The following is a 19846-nucleotide window of genomic DNA, read 5'->3' as shown; positions in this document are numbered from 1 at the left end:
TGCAGGCACTGTACTTCCCATCTCCAGGACTCAAGTCCGGCCTGCCGGTTTCCCTGAACCCCTTCATAAATGTTACTTTGCTCACACTCCAACAGCACCTCAAGTATTAAAAACCATTTGTCTCCATTCACTCCTATCAAACAAATCCCTCAGGTTTACAGTGATGTAGGTAATTACAACAGAAAGATAGACACAAATCAAGTAGAAAAGTTGGTTGATAACAAAAGCAATAATTTCAACAATAATAACAGGAATCAATAAAAACAACTTTGACTATCACAGTTTATTTTGAATTATGTCATATTTCCTCCTAACCACTGGGAGGAGAAATACCCTTATGCCATTGTGTACTAAATTTATTGCATTGGGTTATTACACTGTGATGTAAGAGCTGAAGGCGGCATGTTCCACAATGTCTGGAGTTTATACTGAGAGATATCACACAAATGTCATGGTTCATTATGTATTTTTTGGAAGAGAGGTATTGCTTACTTGTATCAATAGGCGAAGTTTTAAACCAATGCAATTTTTACTACAGAAGAATTGAATATAGTATATCCAATTCTTTCCAGCTGGTTGGTAAACAGTATTATTTTTGGCTATATACGAAGAGAACCAGCAGTTTCTAAGTACCCTAGTAACTATGGCAGCCACTTTTGATAGCCACAATGTATGTAATGTATAAAATGGAATGATCATCTCAGTTTGGAATGAATATCATTCCATAAAAGCTAGGCATGCATACCCATAATCCTAAGTGTGCAGTCAATGAAGGAAGGAGGAACTGAGTAAGATGTGAAATGCATTGTTATATAAACAAGATGAAGTGAATTAGCCTAAGATAAGAAACATCAGCAGTAACTGTATGAATATAAAGGGAGGTGCAAAAGTTTAAACAAGTGTATCGCTGATATGGGTATATATATGTATATATAGTTTATAACTATAATATTCAGTTACAATACTCAGTTTAGGTATGCTTAAACGCAACATGGATTTCCAACAGTTTTAGGCAGTCAAGATACTAAAGACAAGAACATATAGTGTTCATAAGCTTCATCCATTTTGATCATTTCCAGCACCAAATGTTTAACATCTTGGGTTTAGCAGCAGATAATCAAGAGAAATTCATTGATGTTTCGCCCAAACCTGTTGTAACCCGTTAGGCACTTATTAGCAGTTTAATAAAGGCAACGTTACTGAATGTTCATACCGATATTTCATGTTAGAAGGTCTACCAACAGTGTGCAGATAATAGCTTAACGGAAGCTGGAATGATCAGTCTAAGAGATGAAGATGGCCAAACCTTGTTAGGAATAATAAATCTATTTGTGAATATATGAGTAATTACAAATTTCTGATAATCTGTCATTTCTATAATATTAATGTTTGCATGAATGAAAAAAATTCTGTAGGGTTGATAATTCCTGTGACTGCTTTGCTACAAGCTTCAAGTCTTTAGATTCAAGATAGCTTGTAGGCCTTTTGCCAAAGAAGTGGGCACAAAGGACCTCTGTAGTGAAATTACAGCAAATTTGTTTGCACACTGGCACATTGTGGTATGTCCTTATTCTGGTAGACATTTTCTCCTATATTCAAGGCATCATATCATAAAAGTTCCCAATGGCTGTTTTTTAATACAGATTGTCAAGTTTGGTTCTCAATAAGCTATGCCATAAACCCTTCTCCAATCCATCATGTACCGAATGTGCTGTTGTTAAGATATTTTCCAACTATGAGAACATAATATCACTTATGCAGATGTAATTGTGAGAGCATGAGGCTCCTCATGCAAAGGTAATTGCAAGAAAATAATGCACCACTAATGCAAAGGTAACTGCAAGAGCATAATGACCACAAGGGTAACTGTGAGAGTATAATGTACCCCTCATGCAAAGGCTAAGGCTAGAGCATACTGTGATATGCTTAATGCAAAGGATTGTCTTCATCCCACAGATTCTCAACCCTACATGGTCTTGGTGAAAGATGGTATCAAATACTGACAGGTCTGTAAATAAGACATGTTTAGTACTAGGATAGTATTTACTGAGGAGACATTTTGCTTATGAGATATTTTTTTCTTTCCAATACAGGATTAAGAATAAACTGTGAGTATATTTATATATATTTTTTTTTTTCAACAAGTCGGCCGTCTCCCACCGAGGCAGGGTGACCCAAAAAAAGAAAGAAAATCCCCAAAAAGAAAAAACTTTCATCATCATTCAACACTTTCACCACACTCACACATTATCATTGTTTTTGCAGAGGTGCTCAGAATACAACAGTTTAGAAGCATACACATATAAAGATACACAACATATCCCTCCAAACTGCCAATATCCCAAACCCCTCCTTTAAAGTGCAGGCATTGTACTTCCCATTTCCAGGACTCAAGTCCGACTATATGAAAATAACCGGTTTCCCTGAATCCCTTCACTAAATATTACCCTGCTCACACTCCAACAGATCGTCATGTCCCAAGTACCATTCGTCTCCATTCACTCCTATCTAACACGCTCACACACGCTTGCTGGAAGTCCAAGCCCCTTGCCCACAAAACCTCCTTTACCCCCTCTCTCCAACCCTTTCGAGGACGACCCCTACCCCGCCTTCCTTCCCCTATAGATTTATATGCTTTCCATGTCATTCTACTTTGATCCATTCTCTCTAAATGACCAAACCACCTCAACAACCCCTCTTTTGCCCTCTGACTAATACTTTTATTAACTCCACACCTTTTCCTAATTTCCACACTCCGAATTTTCTGCATAATATTTACACCACACATTGCCCTTAAACAGGACATCTCCACTGCCTCCAACCGTCTCCTCGCTGCTGCATTTACCACCCAAGCTTCACACCCATATAAGAGTGTTGGTACTACTATACTTTCATACATTCCCTTCTTTGCCTCCATAGATAACGTTTTTTGACTCCACATATACCTCAACGCACCACTCACCTTTTTTCCCTCATCAATTCTATGATTAACCTCATCCTTCATAAATCCATCCGCCGACACGTCAACTCCCAAGTATCTGAAAACATTCACTTCTTCCATACTCCTCCTCCCCAATTTGATATCCAATTTTTCTTTATCTAAATCATTTGATGCCCTCATCACCTTACTCTTTTCTATGTTCACTTTCAACTTTCTACCTTTACACACATTCCCAAACTCATCCACTAACCTTTGCAATTTTTCTTTAGAACCTCCCATAAGCACAGTATCATCAGCAAAAAGTAACTGTGTCAATTCCCATTTTGAATTTGATTCCCCAAAATTTAATCCCACCCCTCTCCCGAACACCCTAGCATTTACTTCCTTTACAACCCCATCTATAAATATATTAAACAACCATGGTGACATTACACATCCCTGTCTAAGACCTACTTTTACTGGAAAGTAGTCTCCCTCTCTTCTACACACCCTAACCTGAGCCTCACTGTCCACATAAAAACTCTTTACAGCATTTAATAACTTACCACCTATTCCATATATACTTGCAACATCTGCCACAATGCTCCTCTATCCACTCTATCATATGCCTTTTCTAAATCCATAAATGCAATAAAAACTTCCCTACCTTTATCTAAATACTGTTCACACATATGCTTCAATGTAAACACTTGATCTACACATCCCTTACCCACTCTGAAACCTCCTTGCTCATCTGCAATCCTACATTCTGTCTTACCTCTAATTCTTTCAATTATATTTATATATATACATACATATATTGGTTCACAGATGGTGGGGCCAAGTGCAAGGGGGCAGGACCACTACTCGTCTAACTGCAGTGTCTTGGTGGGGCTGCAACCTCTGTACCTGACCCCAACATCTGACCACTACATATGTCCTGTGGGCATACAACACATATGCAAAAAATGACATTTATTGGAGGTGTTTCTCTCCTGATAGCCTTTTCAGTCCTATAAAGCCTTGATTATTGCATATGCTGATATAACATTAATATACCTATACTTGTACTGTACTATATTATACCCTGTTTATTCTCATCTCTGCATAACACTGAAAAAAAAATTCTACCACTGAAATGTCTCGCCAGTAAATATCGTAACACTGTACTACATGTCTCGAATAATTCTCACTTGTTACTAGTGAATAACGGAATGTTTATGAACTCATTACTTTCTGATATAAAGCTCATGTTAAAACCCTGAATTGTTACTTTTGAGCTTATTTATACAAACTATTCAAAATATAAATGTGCAAATAATGCTCTATATAAGTACATATTATAAATTGGAATATACAGTACAATATTAAGAAAACCTTACCTGAATCACCTGTTTGCATTCTGATATTTGTGGTACAACAAAGGCATTTACATAAAATAGCAACTTTCAATTTTGAAGAATTAAAGTGAGCTATTTTGTGTGGCAAAAATTATATATATATGTAACAGCATTTGCACACAAAATATGTACAATTACCAAAAAGATCCTGTAACTATTTATTACTTTGAAATATGAAACATAGAATTTGCATTTTGGAACTTTAACTTATAATTACTACATATGTAGCCTGTACATTAGATAACTTTAAGATTGTTAATGAATGATATTCTCTTCAAGGGAAGTTGCTTGAGGCTGATGAAGAGCTTTGATCCAATGAATTGGAGCTACTCTTTCCTTCCATAGGTCAAACCTACTTATCTTCCCTTCCTCAAACACTGTCAGCCCTACAGGCTTAGAGTTTCCCTATAAATGTAACAGTAATAATAAAAATGCACATTACATGCATCATACCATGACTTAATGAATTACGTATTATTTGTTACATTAATAAGGAAGCACTAAACTTGTTGTATTCACACAGCACGAGAGGAATGGTAGATAATCAGGTTTGGTCCAAGGGGAGAGTAGCTCAAATTCCCTGGATCAAGAGCCCTTTACCATCACAGGGCACCCTCTTTGAAGGGATGCCACTATGTAAACCAAAAGATGTCTCTCAGTGTATGCTATATACAATGATTCAGGACTTACAATGAATACGATAATATCTACACTGAGAGTTGACTTGAATCCCTTTCTTAGGATTAGTTTTCCTGATGGTACTGTACGGGAGAACTGTAAACCTTAATGACAAATTAGACACATACAGCACTTGGGTATCTTGATTGAGGAAATGTTTTGCCACACAGCAGCTTCATTACTCCAATCAAAGGAGAATGGTGACAATCAGGAGGAGGTTGAAGTAATTAGTCCCTCAGCCTGGAGTCGATGTACTCAGTCCATCTATCTTAACTGATGGACTGAGTACATTGATGCAATCAAGACTGATAGATTGATTACATCGACTTCAGGTTGAAGGACTGATTACCTCAAACTTCTTCATGTCTTCATTCTCCTTTGTATTGGACTGATGAAGCCACTGTATGGCAAAACATTTCCTCAGTAAAGATGCCCAAGTGTTGCACGTGTCTAATTTATCAACTTGTCGGTACTCTGAACCATTTATCTACAACCTCAATGACCTTCATGTAGTCTTGAGCTCAGCTAAGAGTTAATGAATTATGATGATTATTAGAGTTTAATTCTTGATTTAACTTGGTCTGACCAGGAACAGGAAAATGGAGAACAGTAGCAAGCAGGTGAAATATAGAGAATTTCTTTGTAAAGCTATAAGATTTGATGAAAAAGAACATCCATAGTAGAAGAATGGTAGACTTTGTCAATAATCGGTACATGTGCATATATGGCCAAGAAAAAGTGCCAAAGGGTAAAAAAAAAAAAAAAAAGTTCCACTCAAAAATATTACAACCATCATTTAAATAACAACGACTATGTTATTTTTACAAAACAAAATAAAAGGGGTTGTGATAATGCAGTAATTTTCAGTCCTGAAAACTAAGTCAGCCTTTACCATGATGTGTAAATGTATGGGTGACCATCACAGATTATCTCCTAAGGCTGAGTTATCTTCCTTTTTACACTCTTGATGAATAGTATGATTTTATGCAGATGTACTGTACAGTGTATAGCATAATGCGTGAACATGCATGTGTGTTTGTACATGCACACATTTCATCAATCAATTTAATGATGAATTATAAATATATGTCATACTTATTAGGCAGATCTTGTGATCTTGGCTTATTAAGCAGCGGCTCTTTTGCCAAACAAGCCGAATATAAATTAAATTTCGCAATAACTCCACAAAAATAATTCTGAGTATCATTAAAATACGTATTACTGATGTGATGAAAATTTGTAATGAACATCGTCTCAGACACTTAGCTAATCTCAGGGGTTTCTCAGTCAGAATTATGGGGAGGCTGGTGATGGTCATTAATTGCAACTTGATTACAAGTTTTTATGGGGGACCTCTGACTCAAAGAGTAGCCAATAATTAGTTTTAGCATCTGTCCCTTCTAAATCACTTATCAATATGCTGAAAATTCTTAACTAGCGAGTGTAACAATTCAGCAGTGACTGGTCTGGGATTACCTAGTTGTTGTTAAGTCACAGCACCAGTCATAAAGGTTCTCCAACCAGAACATCCGTAACCTATTACTCATCCATCTCCCTTTTGCCACCTGATGCCCTCGCTTCCTTCCTGCCCTGCAGCGCTGTATAGCCTTTGTGGCTTAGCGCTTCTTTTTGATTATAATAATAATAATCCAACCAGAACACTGGGCAGGTCTTCTAATAATTGGCTGCTGGTCAAGTCTGAGTTCTCCATAAAAACTCGTGATTGGGGTGGTTACTGACCATCTCTAACCTGTCCTGAATGCTGGTAATCTGCGATGTTAAATAATACTATATTGAAACTGACCTTAGATGGGTTAGATTAAGATTAAACTACATTAGGTTAATTTTAACAAGGTTAGATCAGGTCGCTGTTAGTTCAGCAGCACAATGAAAAACTGCATTTCATGTCTGCTCATGTGACTATCTAACCATACACATAAAACGGAGCTACAGCAGAAAGTGAATATATATTTGGCTAGTCTGTGTGGCAAGACGATCGTTCCTTAATACACCAAGTTGGAAAGTTCGACTTAAAAGCATGTATGTATTTATCTACTGTATATGTAGAAAAAGAGAGCTTAATTAAGTCTTCAAAAGTTAACTGGGTGTTGTGACACAAAGCCAGCACCACAAAGAGGTTAATGGAGGTACATGTCCTTCTGAACATGATGAGTTATATTGATAGCCAGACAATCTCAAGTGCTAATATCACAACTTTTAATTTTCCGAAGTAACCGGACCAATCTCGCAAAACTGCCCTCATTATTTTAGCTAAAATATCTTATTCTAAATTGTCCTACTAGTGCAATTTTGACAAGACGTGAAGGCTTGGACTTATAAATAATGGTCTACAGTATATAGCAAATGTTGAGGCGAGAGCTTGTTAAAGGGGACTATGATGAGGTGCTTCGATTTGTGACATTTTTAAATCTTTTTCTCGTAACGGAGGCTGCCAACTTTCTGTTCTTCTCTCGTCTATAGACTGAAGCAAATACTGTACATCCATTGTTCCTCTTGTACATTATTTTCCTTGCTTGCTACATTAGTTTCTAAGTGCTGATTGCAGCAAACATTCACATTTAGTTTGATCTTAATCATTTTCTCCTTGCCTCTCACCTACCTTTTCCTAGTGTAACTTTTCCTCTCCACATTGTGTAACTAATTCCTTAGATTTATATATCTTATTCCCAACACTTTTTCTTTTTACTCTCCTTACCATAACTTTCTACCTGTTAAGTACTCCAGCTAAAGAGTTCACCTTAACAATCCCTCCTATCATAAAGACCATCAAGTAAGTTAACAGTCAGTTGGTATCCTCTATAGCTTTTTTAAGAATAAATTAATCTAAAAAACACTTTAGAGAGTAAATGTCCCACAGTGTTCAATCTCAGAGAATTATCCTCCGCAGGACATCACTGCAAAATCAGCTTCATTTCTTTCTAATATTATTTACCAAATTCACCTTCATAGTACCCTTTAATAAGGCCACCTAAATAATTCTACAGTCCCCACTAATAATTTTATTTGCCAAAGCTCCCCCAGCAAGGTAGTCCCCACAGGCCCTGATGAGCAAGTTCAATTAACTAAGCACTGAGGGATAATAGCAGCAGCATCTAGGGACGCCGTCCTGTCATGTCAACGACGGTGGTAGAACTAGGATTTAATTAATAAAAATATCCTGTGATACTGGTGGTCACAGGGGTCGACGAAGCCTTAAGGCCAAACTCATTAAAAAAAACCTTGATTATTTTAGCACGTTAAGTAAAGAGGAACTAATCCTATCTTGGCACTAACATGTTACAACTCTCGGTCTGAGTCGCATCACACTTAAATTCACGACTAGACGAGAGAGTTCATTACCACATTTTGTTTATCACTTACTGATATATTGAAAGTTTCACTCACGACTAAAAGACATTACCTCCAAGAACATTCAGGATCTCCCTATGGATAAATTTGTGCAGCCTTTAAAACTTACGAATCGATAAGACCTGACAAATAGTTGCTGAGGTAATTATTACAGCTGCTACCTGGCGAATGTTCATAACTTATCTTTTGCAAGTGAGAGTCCTGGCTGTCTTGGGTGTAATGTGTCGTAAGTATATTTGTTGAGCTGGAATGAGACTTACTAACCTCCACTCTGCATCAGTTGCTCTCACAAAAACACCAGAGCACCAAGTTTGCAACCGCAGGCAAGGTGTGCATAACTAGTTCAGCTGAAGGTCTGTATACTGTCAAAGTGAATGAGATGAGCTTTGGTTAGTATGATCACAGCTACAGATGGTGTGTATGGTAGTGAATACTGTGAGCTGAGTACTTGTGCTGCCATGCCCTCACTGTTACATGTGTGTCTGGCTCTTGTGTAGGCCTTACAGTCACTGGTTACAGTCTTGTGGCTGTCACACTCTTGCCACTCTCCTAGATCAAATCCACCTGTTTCAGTTACACCAACGTTACACATACACCCTTATGTTGAAGCCTCATATGAAGTACACATCCATCACCATGTGCTTCCATTTATGTTCAACTTTGTGTAGTTCAAATCCACTGAAAAATCTGTTCATTTTATCTGTTAGTTCACAGAACCATCATACTAACAATATTAACAATACAAGAAATCACTCATCCTGCATAGTTTGGGTTTTAGCTAGAGTGTTGCGACAATAACGCTCTGTTCTCCTGCAGTCGTCAGTGCTCGAAGACGCGAGGCAGCACTTCGACGTGGTGATGACCCAGGCTTGGGAGAAGTACCACGCCGGAGTATTGATCGTTTAGGAGACCCACGCTTAGGTGACCCTCCAAACCGAGAGGTGGCGACCAGCTTAGGTGATCCAGTCGTTCTGGAGGAGGCGAGTTTAGGAAGCGCAGCCATTTTAGGAGAGGTTCCCAGTCTAGCTGCAACTCCTAACCTGGGTGAAGCTGCTAATCTTGGCGATGTTCTAAGGCAAGATTTATATTTTTGTAAAGGTTCTGCACTGAGGTGTACACCAGTATCTAGCTTGGTGCCAGGCCTGGGCTCATCTATTGTTCTTCGGATGATGGCCAAGTCGATCTGTTGCTGTGGCTGCTGTGTCTGGTGTTGGCTGCGGGCACTTGGAGTCGCCCACCGCTCCTCTGTCTTGGCTGGAGTCACGCAGCAGATGGGAAATAACTTTGAGGTCCTGGCAGCACCATTGCGACAGGCAGCAAAAGTTGGGCTGAGGGTGTTAATAGTGGTGGAATGTGGAAGCAGCGTTTCCCCAGACACTCCTCCATCCCCAAACACTTTTTTAGCAGGTAGTTTAAGGGCAGCAACTATCTTCTCTTTATCTGCCTTCTTGTTTTTCCCTGGAGGCTCTAGGGCGATACTGACATAGAAATGCGCCTCCTGGCGTGTCCGGGACATTGTTGGTGTCAATGTCTTGGTGATAGCGAGGGGATTGTCACTTACGGGAGGCTTCACGTTGCTGCTGAACTGGCCTCCAACATTGCCCTGAGGTAAGTAGCGTGCCACTACCACTGTGCGGCCATCAGAACCCCGGGCAATGCCCATACCCACAGCTCTGGTTGACTGCCACACCACCTGTGAGAACGGCCCTGTCGAACACACTAATATTATATAAAGTTTAAAAAACAATATTTTATAGTCTATCCTAGTTATTCTCCATTGTGTTGCAGTCCTTCCTGTTGATAAGCAAATAAACACTTCTTGTGAGGCATCAAAATAATCTGAAATGATAGTACTGTATAGCGTATCCATAAGCTTTGTTAGTATTACTATTATTCTTTATTAGAATTAAAAAAAATGCTCACTAAATAACTGACATAGAATAACTGAAGTCTTGTATCCTCAAAGGGCAATGCAATCCCACAACCAGAAGAGTATATTCAGAGTATATTTAATATTTAATAGAAACTATGTATCCTGCCAAGACAAAACCATTTTCATTGCTAAATTTACGAACTGGAATGCAGTTACCTATAGCCTTACTATCAACATGCTCCATAACCTGTACCAATATAGAGTTTGAATAATCTTAGTCTGCCCGAAATGCCTAGTCATGCTAGGCATGATAGTGGCCCTCTCTCTAATTAGTATTTTATAGTATGTAAACCACACATTGTAACCAATATTCTATAATATGTAAACCCTACACTGTAATCTTTATAAATAAACTTAATTGTTTACTCCAGAGGGTTAATAATCCAGGATAACCTAAGAAAGTCAAGTAGTTAGTTTCAAGGCTTTATTATGCTCTCCGTACCCATCCCGAAGGCGGTAGTCAAGATATTACAGAGGCACATAATGAGTCCAAGGACTTGGCCGCAGTCTTGATAACCTAGTAAGTTACAGAAGTAATGAACTACTACTACTAGGTTATGATTTGCTAACAATGATAATGAGTCGTTTACGAGAGCATGAGTTCAGCTTGAGAAACATTAGTGTAGCTTATATACTGCTGAGAGTTTAATTTTAATACCTAATATTTCAGCAAGGTATAGCTGAATTTAGACACGTTTAAATGGTTATGAGTTTTTTACAATAGTCATATTTTTTCCAGAATGGCTGGTAATACGCCACTGTTTACCTGGAGTTTACCTGGAGAGTTCCGGGGGTCAACGCCCCCGCAGCCCGGTCTGTGACCAGGCCTCATGGTGGATCAGAGCCTGATCAACCAGGCTGTTACTGCTGGCTGCACGCAATCCAACGTACGAGCCACAGCCCGGCTGGTCAGGTACCGACTTTAGGTGCTTGTCCAGTGCCAGCTTGAAGACAGCCAGGGGTTTATTGGTAATCTCCCTTATGTATGCTGGGAGGCAGTTGAACAGTCTTGGGCCCCTGACACTTATTGTATTGTCTCTTAACGTGCTAGTGACACCCCTGCTTTTCATTGGGGAGATGTTGCATCGTCTGCCGAGTCTGTTAAAACACTTCGATATTTCTTGAACATTTGTGAGTTAGCTGTCTCTGAATTCATGATTTATTCATATTTCAGAACATAATTACAGAGAGTGTGATAACAATTTCCCTGGCAAAGTCTACATTTAGTTAAGTCTACCTCAACTAGTGGTACTTGGCAGCCCACCCGAAGCCTGGTAGTGGTGACATCCAAGAGCCTGCTGAATTTGTTAGATGTTCCATAGACATGTAGCTTCTGGATGATAGAATGATGATAGATGGACTGACTGGTGACAGTCTTCTTCAGTCTCAAGTCAATGAAGTTCAGCTGAAGTTCTTTTCGTAATATTGTGCTTAAATATATTTAACTGGTGGACAATTCAAGAGTTCTGTCATGCATTTGAAAACCAATGTGAAAAGGAATTCACAAGTGTTCTGACTCCACTTTCTATAATATGTCTTCCTTCTGACACCAGCATGTCACAACTGACACCCCTGGAACTATGGGTATTTATGGATAATAAACAATCACCTACAATTAAAGTGTCAACTTTAGACACACGGGCACATCCGAGTGCAAGGAGTTCAATTGTCAGTGATAGCTATGAGGCATCACTGACAGCAATGGCACTACCGGCTGCACTAGTGGGCTGGTGGACGGAGTCATCATTATATATAATTTGTGGAAGTGCTGTGTGCCTAAGGCTTCATGCTTAGCTTCAAGATGAAGCTTGCATTGTGATCTAATATGTTTCTTTGGGGGAAGGAGAGGTATTGTTATTTGGAAACAGAATTTTATCTGGTACAGGGAAGTGTTACTATTGTCTTGCTTGTCTTAGATCATCTGATTTATCTGGAAGTCAAGTTTTATGATCCATTTGGAGGAGTCCTCACCTGTGGTAAAAAAAAAAAAAGAGAGAAAATGTTTGGAGGGCTTCTGTGAATGGGTTTGCTTGAGCATGTTACCGCCAATAAGGACATTTCTTTTAGTGACAATCTCTGATACTTGGCATATCAAGATCTTTCCATATTTTTTAGTATTTTATTGATACATAGACATCCTAGCATGATCCTCATCGCTTTTTTTTTCAATTTCTCCAGCCCTTCAAGCTTCCTGTCTGACACGAGAGCAACTAAGTGTGCAACATTGTCAACCAGTGATCTAATGTAGGCAAAATACTACATCATTTTCACATTAGCTCCATACCTGGGAAGAAACCTCACCACAGCTCAAATTGATATCGGCCTCTCTTTGTACACGTGAGAAAGTCTGGTTACAAGTCCAAACAGAAAGACCTCGGCTGCCAGATATCTGTATCTGGTCACGTACTCGAGGCGAGACCCATCGTGCAACTGGATACTGCAGATAGTGCCTTCTTGATGAGTATCTACTAAATGTTTAGAGATGTTTTGAGTGTCGGTAAAACAGCACAACTAATATAATGATTGTGCTGGCTATGCATAGTACTTAGTAACTAGTGCTTTTGTAACTATTTGTATTTGTAAATTTTATAAGATCTATTTGCAAATAAAATTAATTTTCATTTTCAATACGGGGATAAAATTTCTTGGATTGCACAGGAACGGCTAAAAGAGCGGCTAAAAGAGGTCAATATATCTGAAATGCGTAGGGAGACACTGGTCAGAGAAATAGCAAGCATCGAACTTAAGCTAAAAGAATCCTTTAGGAGTCAGGAATCGCGGGAAGAACTAAAAGCCATAAATGAAATCGAAAGAAACCCAAAGTATTTCTTCTCCTATGCCAAATCAAAATCGAGAACAACGTCCAGTATTGGGCCCCTACTTAAACAAGATGGGTCCTACACAGATGACAACAAGGAAATGAGTGAGCTACTCAAGTCCCAATATGACTCAGTTTTTAGCAAGCCGCTAACCAGACTGAGAGTCGAAGATCAAAATGAATTTTTTATGAGAGAGCCACAAAATTTGATTAACACAAGCCTATCCGATGTTATCCTGACGCCAAATGACTTCGAACAGGCGATAAATGACATGCCCATGCACTCTGCCCCAGGGCCAGACTCATGGAACTCTGTGTTCATCAAGAACTGCAAGAAGCCCCTATCACGAGCCTTTTCCATCCTATGGAGAGGGAGCATGGACACGGGGGTCGTCCCACAGTTACTAAAAACAACAGACATAGCCCCACTCCACAAAGGGGGCAGTAAAGCAACAGCAAAGAACTACAGACCAATAGCACTAACATCCCATATCATAAAAATCTTTGAAAGGGTCCTAAGAAGCAAGATCACCACGCATCTAGAAACCCATCAGTTACACAACCCAGGGCAACATGGGTTTAGAACAGGTCGCTCCTGTCTGTCTCAACTATTGGACCACTACGACAAGGTCCTAAATGCACTAGAAGACAAAAAGAATGCAGATGTAATATATACAGACTTTGCAAAAGCCTTCGACAAGTGTGACCATGGCGTAATAGCGCACAAAATGCGTGCTAAAGGAATAACAGGAAAAGTCGGTCGATGGATCTATAATTTCCTCACTAACAGAACACAGAGAGTAGTCGTCAACAGAGTAAAGTCCGAGGCAGCTACGGTGAAAAGCTCTGTTCCACAAGGCACAGTACTCGCTCCCATCTTGTTCCTCATCCTTATATCCGACATAGACAAGGATGTCAGCCACAGCACCGTGTCTTCCTTTGCAGATGACACCCGAATCTGCATGACAGTGTCTTCCATTGCAGACACTGCAAAGCTCCAGGCAGACATCAACCAAATCTTTCAGTGGGCTGCAGAAAACAATATGAAGTTCAACGATGAGAAATTTCAATTACTCAGATATGGTAAACATGAGGAAATTAAATCTTCATCAGAGTACAAAACAAATTCTGGCCACAAAATAGAGCGAAACACCAACGTCAAAGACCTGGGAGTGATCATGTCGGAGGATCTCACCTTCAAGGACCATAACATTGTATCAATCGCATCTGCTAGAAAAATGACAGGATGGATAATGAGAACCTTCAAAACTAGGGAGGCCAAGCCCATGATGACACTCTTCAGGTCACTTGTTCTATCTAGGCTGGAATATTGCTGCACACTAACAGCACCTTTCAAGGCAGGTGAAATTGCCGACCTAGAAAATGTACAGAGAACTTTCACGGCGCGCATAACGGAGATAAAACACCTCAATTATTGGGAGCGCTTGAGGTTCCTAAACCTGTATTCCCTGGAACGCAGGAGGGAGAGATACATGATTATATACACCTGGAAAATCCTAGAGGGACTAGTACCGAACTTGCACACGAAAATCACCCACTACGAAAGCAAAAGACTTGGCAGACGATGCACCATCCCCCCAATGAAAAGCAGGGGTGTCACTAGCACGTTAAGAGACCATACAATAAGTGTCAGGGGCCCGAGACTGTTCAATTGCCTCCCAGCACACATAAGGGGGATTACCAACAGACCCCTGGCAGTCTTCAAGCTGGCACTGGACAAGCACCTAAAGTCAGTTCCGGATCAGCCGGGCTGTGGCTCGTATGTTGGTTTGCGTGCAGCCAGCAGCAACAGCCTGGTTGATCAGGCTCTGATCCACCAGGAGGCCTGGTCTCAGACCGGGCCGCGGGGGCGTTGACCCCCGGAACTCTCTCCAGGTAAACTCCAGGTAAACCAAAATACGTCTAGTTTGCCTCTAATCTGGACTGCATGGTGATAGACTATCATGGCTAGATGTAACAGCCCAAGCACTAACTCATGTGTGGGCTTAACTAAGACCACTCCCAAGCACTAACTCACGTGTGGGCTTAACTAAGACCACTCCCAAGCACTAACTCACGTGTGGGCTTAACTAAGACCACTAACAAACATTTCCTAGTCTGTTTGCCATAACTCATACATTCCCTGGCAGCAGAGTGAGTACCGTCAGAGATTCAGCAATTTAGGGATGCATTTTTTCTAGATCGTGTAACAGTACATTTCAATACTCATACTTAAGGATTATTATACTACTTATGATTATTATCGTGAGTAGATGAGTCTGGAGTACCGTACATACATTTGAACTTTGTAAAAAAGTTTATTGTTAAATTGGGATGACAGAGTTTCCTCTTGACTATCCTACCAGGGAGGATAGTATTACTAGTATCTATACTGATAGTGATTAATCTTGGGAAATGGTCTCATGCAATATCTGTTATAATGGAAGATTCAGCTGGTAAAGACAGATCAAGGACAACTCTATACATGTGTCTTGCTTGAAGTTTCCCTATAATTTACACATCAGTGACAAAAATAGTTTACCATTACGATTAGTAAATTGTGACAAATGGTTATTTAAATCAAGGATAACACAGATTTGAGGTTTGTTATAAATTATTTATGAATTAGTTAAACACAAAAGATAGAAAAGTAATATTTTAAATCATTAAAGAAAAAGTTTGAGGATAATCATACCAGCATGTGCGAGGTCCGCCGAGCTGTTGACGCCATACTTGAAGTTGCGACCAGTTTGGTACCAGCCCTGAGCCACAGTGTACCCTGGAGTACACCAAGACAGTAAGGTTATTTAGGTATAGGAAGGGCCGGATTAAGGCATGGGCTTTAGGGGCTGCAGACCAGGGGCCTCCGCTAGCTGGAGGGGCTGTAGCCCAGGGGCCTCACAGTACCTGTAACCCAGGGGCCTCACAGTACCTGTAGCCCAGGAGCCTCACAGTACCTGTAGCCCAGGGGCCTCACAGTACCTGTAGCCCAGGGGCCTCACAGTACCTGTAGCCCAGGAGCCTCACAGTACCTGTAGCCCAGGAGCCTCACAGTACCTGTAGCCCAGGGGCCTCACAGTACCTGTAGCCCAGGAGTCTCACAGTACCTGTAGCCCAGGGGCCTCACAGTACCTGTAGCCCAGGGGCCTCACAGTACCTGTAGCCCAGGAGCCTCACAGTACCTGTAGCTCAGGGGCCTCACAGTACCTGTAGCCCAGGAGCCTCACAGTACCTGTAGCCCAGGAGTCTCACAGTACCTGTAGCCCAGGAGTCTCACAGTACCTGTAGCCCAGAGGCCTCACAGTACCTGTAGCCCAGGGGCCTCACAGTACCTGTAGCCCAGGGGCCTCACAGTACCTGTAGCCCAGGAGTCTCACAGTACCTGTAGCCCAGGGGCCTCACAGTACCTGTAGCCCAGGAGTCTCACAGTACCTGTAGCCCAGAGGCCTCACAGTGCCTGTAGCCCAGAGGCCTCACAGTACCTGTAGCCCAGGAGCCTCACAGTACCTGTAGCCCAGGAGCCTCACAGTACCTGTAGCCCAGGGGCCTACAAGATCTTAATCCAGCTCTGGGTACAGGTACACATAAGTACTAACAGATTTAGGTTATTGCAGTTATCATATATAGCAACCTTGTGTAACGTGATACAGATCAGAGCAGCTACACAATGTTCTGTTGCAAATTTTTACTAAATAATGCAGGTTCAACAACACGTTTTCATTAAAACTCCGTTAAGTTAGTGACCCATTTTCTAATAGCACCAGGGCGGTATATTATTATTATTATTACTACTACTACACCACCCAAGGGAGTGGTAAACCCATAGGGGTCTTACAGTGCCTGTGGGGAAGAGAGGGCATTCTGACTCGATTTAAGGAACTGGAGCACAGATCTATTTCCTTGAGTCAAGAGCCCCTCACTAGCATGAAGGAACTTCCCGTGAGGGAAGAGGACAGTACAGCATGATGTAAATTATTGGGAAAAAACATGTTAGAGGCGGTGCAGGAGGCTAGTAGGGGAGGAAGGGGTAGGGGAGAAGAAATGGATGAGGAGAATGGTTGGGGGAGAGGTGGAGGAAGGGGTACGGGAAGTAAAGAAGGATGGGGAAAGTGGGGAATTGTTGGGGAAGGGGAGAATAGAAGTAGAGTTGGGGAGAGAGAAAAGTCGACCTCTCCTCCCCACCTCTCTCACCTGTAAGACCTTCCTTGGCAGTAGAGGTCATAATGTTCTCGCCTCGCCCGTGTTCGGAACTATACTCCAGGAGACCAAAGTGTGCCAGGCGGTTGGCCCAGGCTTGGGCATCGTTGCATAGCTGGTGACAACATTCGGATACACTCATTACATCAATATTGGTCAACAACAAAAAATCGCTAATAGGAATAAAAAAAAACTAACAGTTTATGAAAATATATAAACGAATACCAAGATACATAAATACATATGTAATTCGGATACATTATAAATACATACAGAGATATTTATTAAAAACAAATGAAAGAAGGTAAGAAGAATGGCGGAGAAGTTACTACCACTCTGCTCTCTTGAGCAACTCCAGCAGGCAGGAACTATCTTATCTAAGTTAACTGTTACAGGCACAGATCTGCTCTCAGCAGCCAACACCATCATCAGTGAAGGACATCACTACCAGACTAAAAATTAACAATTCATTGGAAAAATAATAGTGTACAAGCCTAATAATATGACTTGACAATTGTCCTGTGATGACCGAAACACCTGGTCCTGTATTGACAGAAACGTCCTGCATTGACCGAAACGTCTGGTCCTTCATTGACCGAAACATCTGGTCCTGTATTGACAGAAACGTCCTGCATTGACCGAAATGTCTGGTCATTCATTGACCGAAACGTCTGGTCCTGCATTGACCGAAACGTCCGGTCCTGCATTGACCAAAACGTCTGGTCCTACATTGTCCGAAACGTCGTGTACAATTCGCTAGATAAACTACGTTACTTGTGAATTCTGGTAGCCAGAGTATACATACACATATAAGAGGCCACAAGTGCAGGAAAGGAAAGTGGTATTCCGTGTGTGGTTGGAACAACGTTGCATTGGAATGATCCTGAGATCTGAGAATGTAATGCATGTTTTAACAGCAAGAACATTGATTATGTCTGGTCTCCACTGTCCTTCCGAGGCGATGAAATTGTATTTGATTTTCATGAAGGTAGATTTTAAGATACTAGTTTGAAACTGCGTTGGGAAATGTGAGCGATTTTAGCTGATATCCAAAATTTTCTAGTTTAGTTGGTCGACATGTTGACAAGCATATGCCATAGATTTTTAGTTTTTATGAGTTACTGGGGAGGTTCCGGCTAATTTGTGTTATGTAAATAGGTTTATATGAAGGTATTTATAGGCTTCAAGCGTGTCAAGTTGTGGGGTGCTAAGATTTATTTAAGATACTGTCTGCTATCCTCATGGTTTAATAAATATTATAAAAGGTGCATTTCATAGGTGCTGTGTCATCTAATCATCTTATTTATGCATCTGGCCACTTCAGCGTCTGTCTGTGTCTCTTTATTGGTAATGTATCATGGTTGTGATTCAGCGTTGCCGTGGTATAGAATCATGATTTACTTTTTGTAGAGAGAGAGTGAATGACTCACTTCCTCAGAGAGCACCAGTGGGGGTGCTGAGTGATGTGAGCGAAGTCTGTTATGTTCCCCCAGACACTCTTGTACAAACTGACTCCTGGACCAGTCCACCTCTCCTGTCTCCCGGCCCTGTACGCTGGCTCCCTTGCCTGACCATACCTGCAGAAACATCAACATTATAACTACATGTATTATACACAGACAAGGTGAAGTGTAGTGCAGTGGGCAGAGCATTCGGCACATTACCGAGAGGTCCTGAGATCGATCTAAGGTGAAGTCTCCTTACCTACTGCTGTTGCTCACCCAGCAATAGACACCTAGGGGGAATGCAAATAATAATAATAATAATAATAATAATAATAATAATGAAGGCAGGATACCATGAACATTGTTATAGTCCTGTAAATACAGAGTAATAAGAAAATATAATGTTTTCAAACGTTTTACTAATAACGAAGGATAATCATAGCGGTCTGTAATTAGTCGAGGAAGGCTGTAAACACGGAGGCTGTAGTATATCTTGAAGGATATACACTCAGAGTTTACTTTAATCCCCATTCTAGAGAGTAAAGTATTCTTAACTGGTGGTAAACAGGTGATATGCAGCTTTAATGACCCTCGTGTAGTACAGACCAAAGAGTTGGGTCAGAAACAATGTCCTCTTTAGATACCATAGTTTCTCCTTGATGACTGAAACATAAGTCCAGGACACCCATGTTGTGTTGTATTGTTCCTCAATATTCTGGAGTGACAACGGACAGTACATTTCATCAGTACTGGAGTGCCACTGCTAGCACCGAGTGATCACTCTAGATGAGACAAAAACCACACACACATTTTCCGGTGATAGTTTGAGCCATGCTCTACGAGATTGAAGGCAGACCACACCACCTCCGTGCTGCTCAAGAGACCTCCACCCTACCCTCTTCCCCGGGATGGTGGGTGTCAGGGAGGGACAACAAGGGCCCAGTGTTGGTATTCCAGTCTTACTTTTGGACTACTGCTGTCCTGATGTATGCGTCCACTAGAGACTCTAAGTGAATTTTTCGGGACGGTGAACGGCTCCTCCCCCTTTCCCCGCTCTCTCTCTCTCTCTCTCTCTCTCTCTCTCTC

At 40.9% G+C, this 19846-nt stretch overlaps 1 protein-coding gene across 1 annotated transcript in view; it reads right to left on the bottom strand.

The window, feature by feature from the left end:
- Positions 1-5777: 5777 nt before the first annotated feature.
- LOC128699424 (uncharacterized) overlaps positions 5778-19846 on the bottom strand; it is a 152060-nt gene continuing 137991 nt past the window's right edge. The window contains exons 3-6 of the mRNA XM_053792125.2: positions 18746-18892; positions 17310-17430; positions 15814-15897; positions 5778-10074 (exon numbers count right to left, since the gene is read on the bottom strand). Coding sequence (XP_053648100.1) covers positions 9146-10074; positions 15814-15897; positions 17310-17430; positions 18746-18892 — 1281 coding nt within the window. The 3' untranslated portion in view covers positions 5778-9145. The remainder of the gene's footprint in view (positions 10075-15813; positions 15898-17309; positions 17431-18745; positions 18893-19846) is intronic.

This window comes from Cherax quadricarinatus, chromosome 61, assembly GCF_038502225.1.
Source record: "Cherax quadricarinatus isolate ZL_2023a chromosome 61, ASM3850222v1, whole genome shotgun sequence".
In the NCBI taxonomy this organism is placed as follows: domain Eukaryota; kingdom Metazoa; phylum Arthropoda; class Malacostraca; order Decapoda; family Parastacidae; genus Cherax; species Cherax quadricarinatus.
This window is presented reverse-complemented; position numbering and strand designations above follow the sequence as displayed.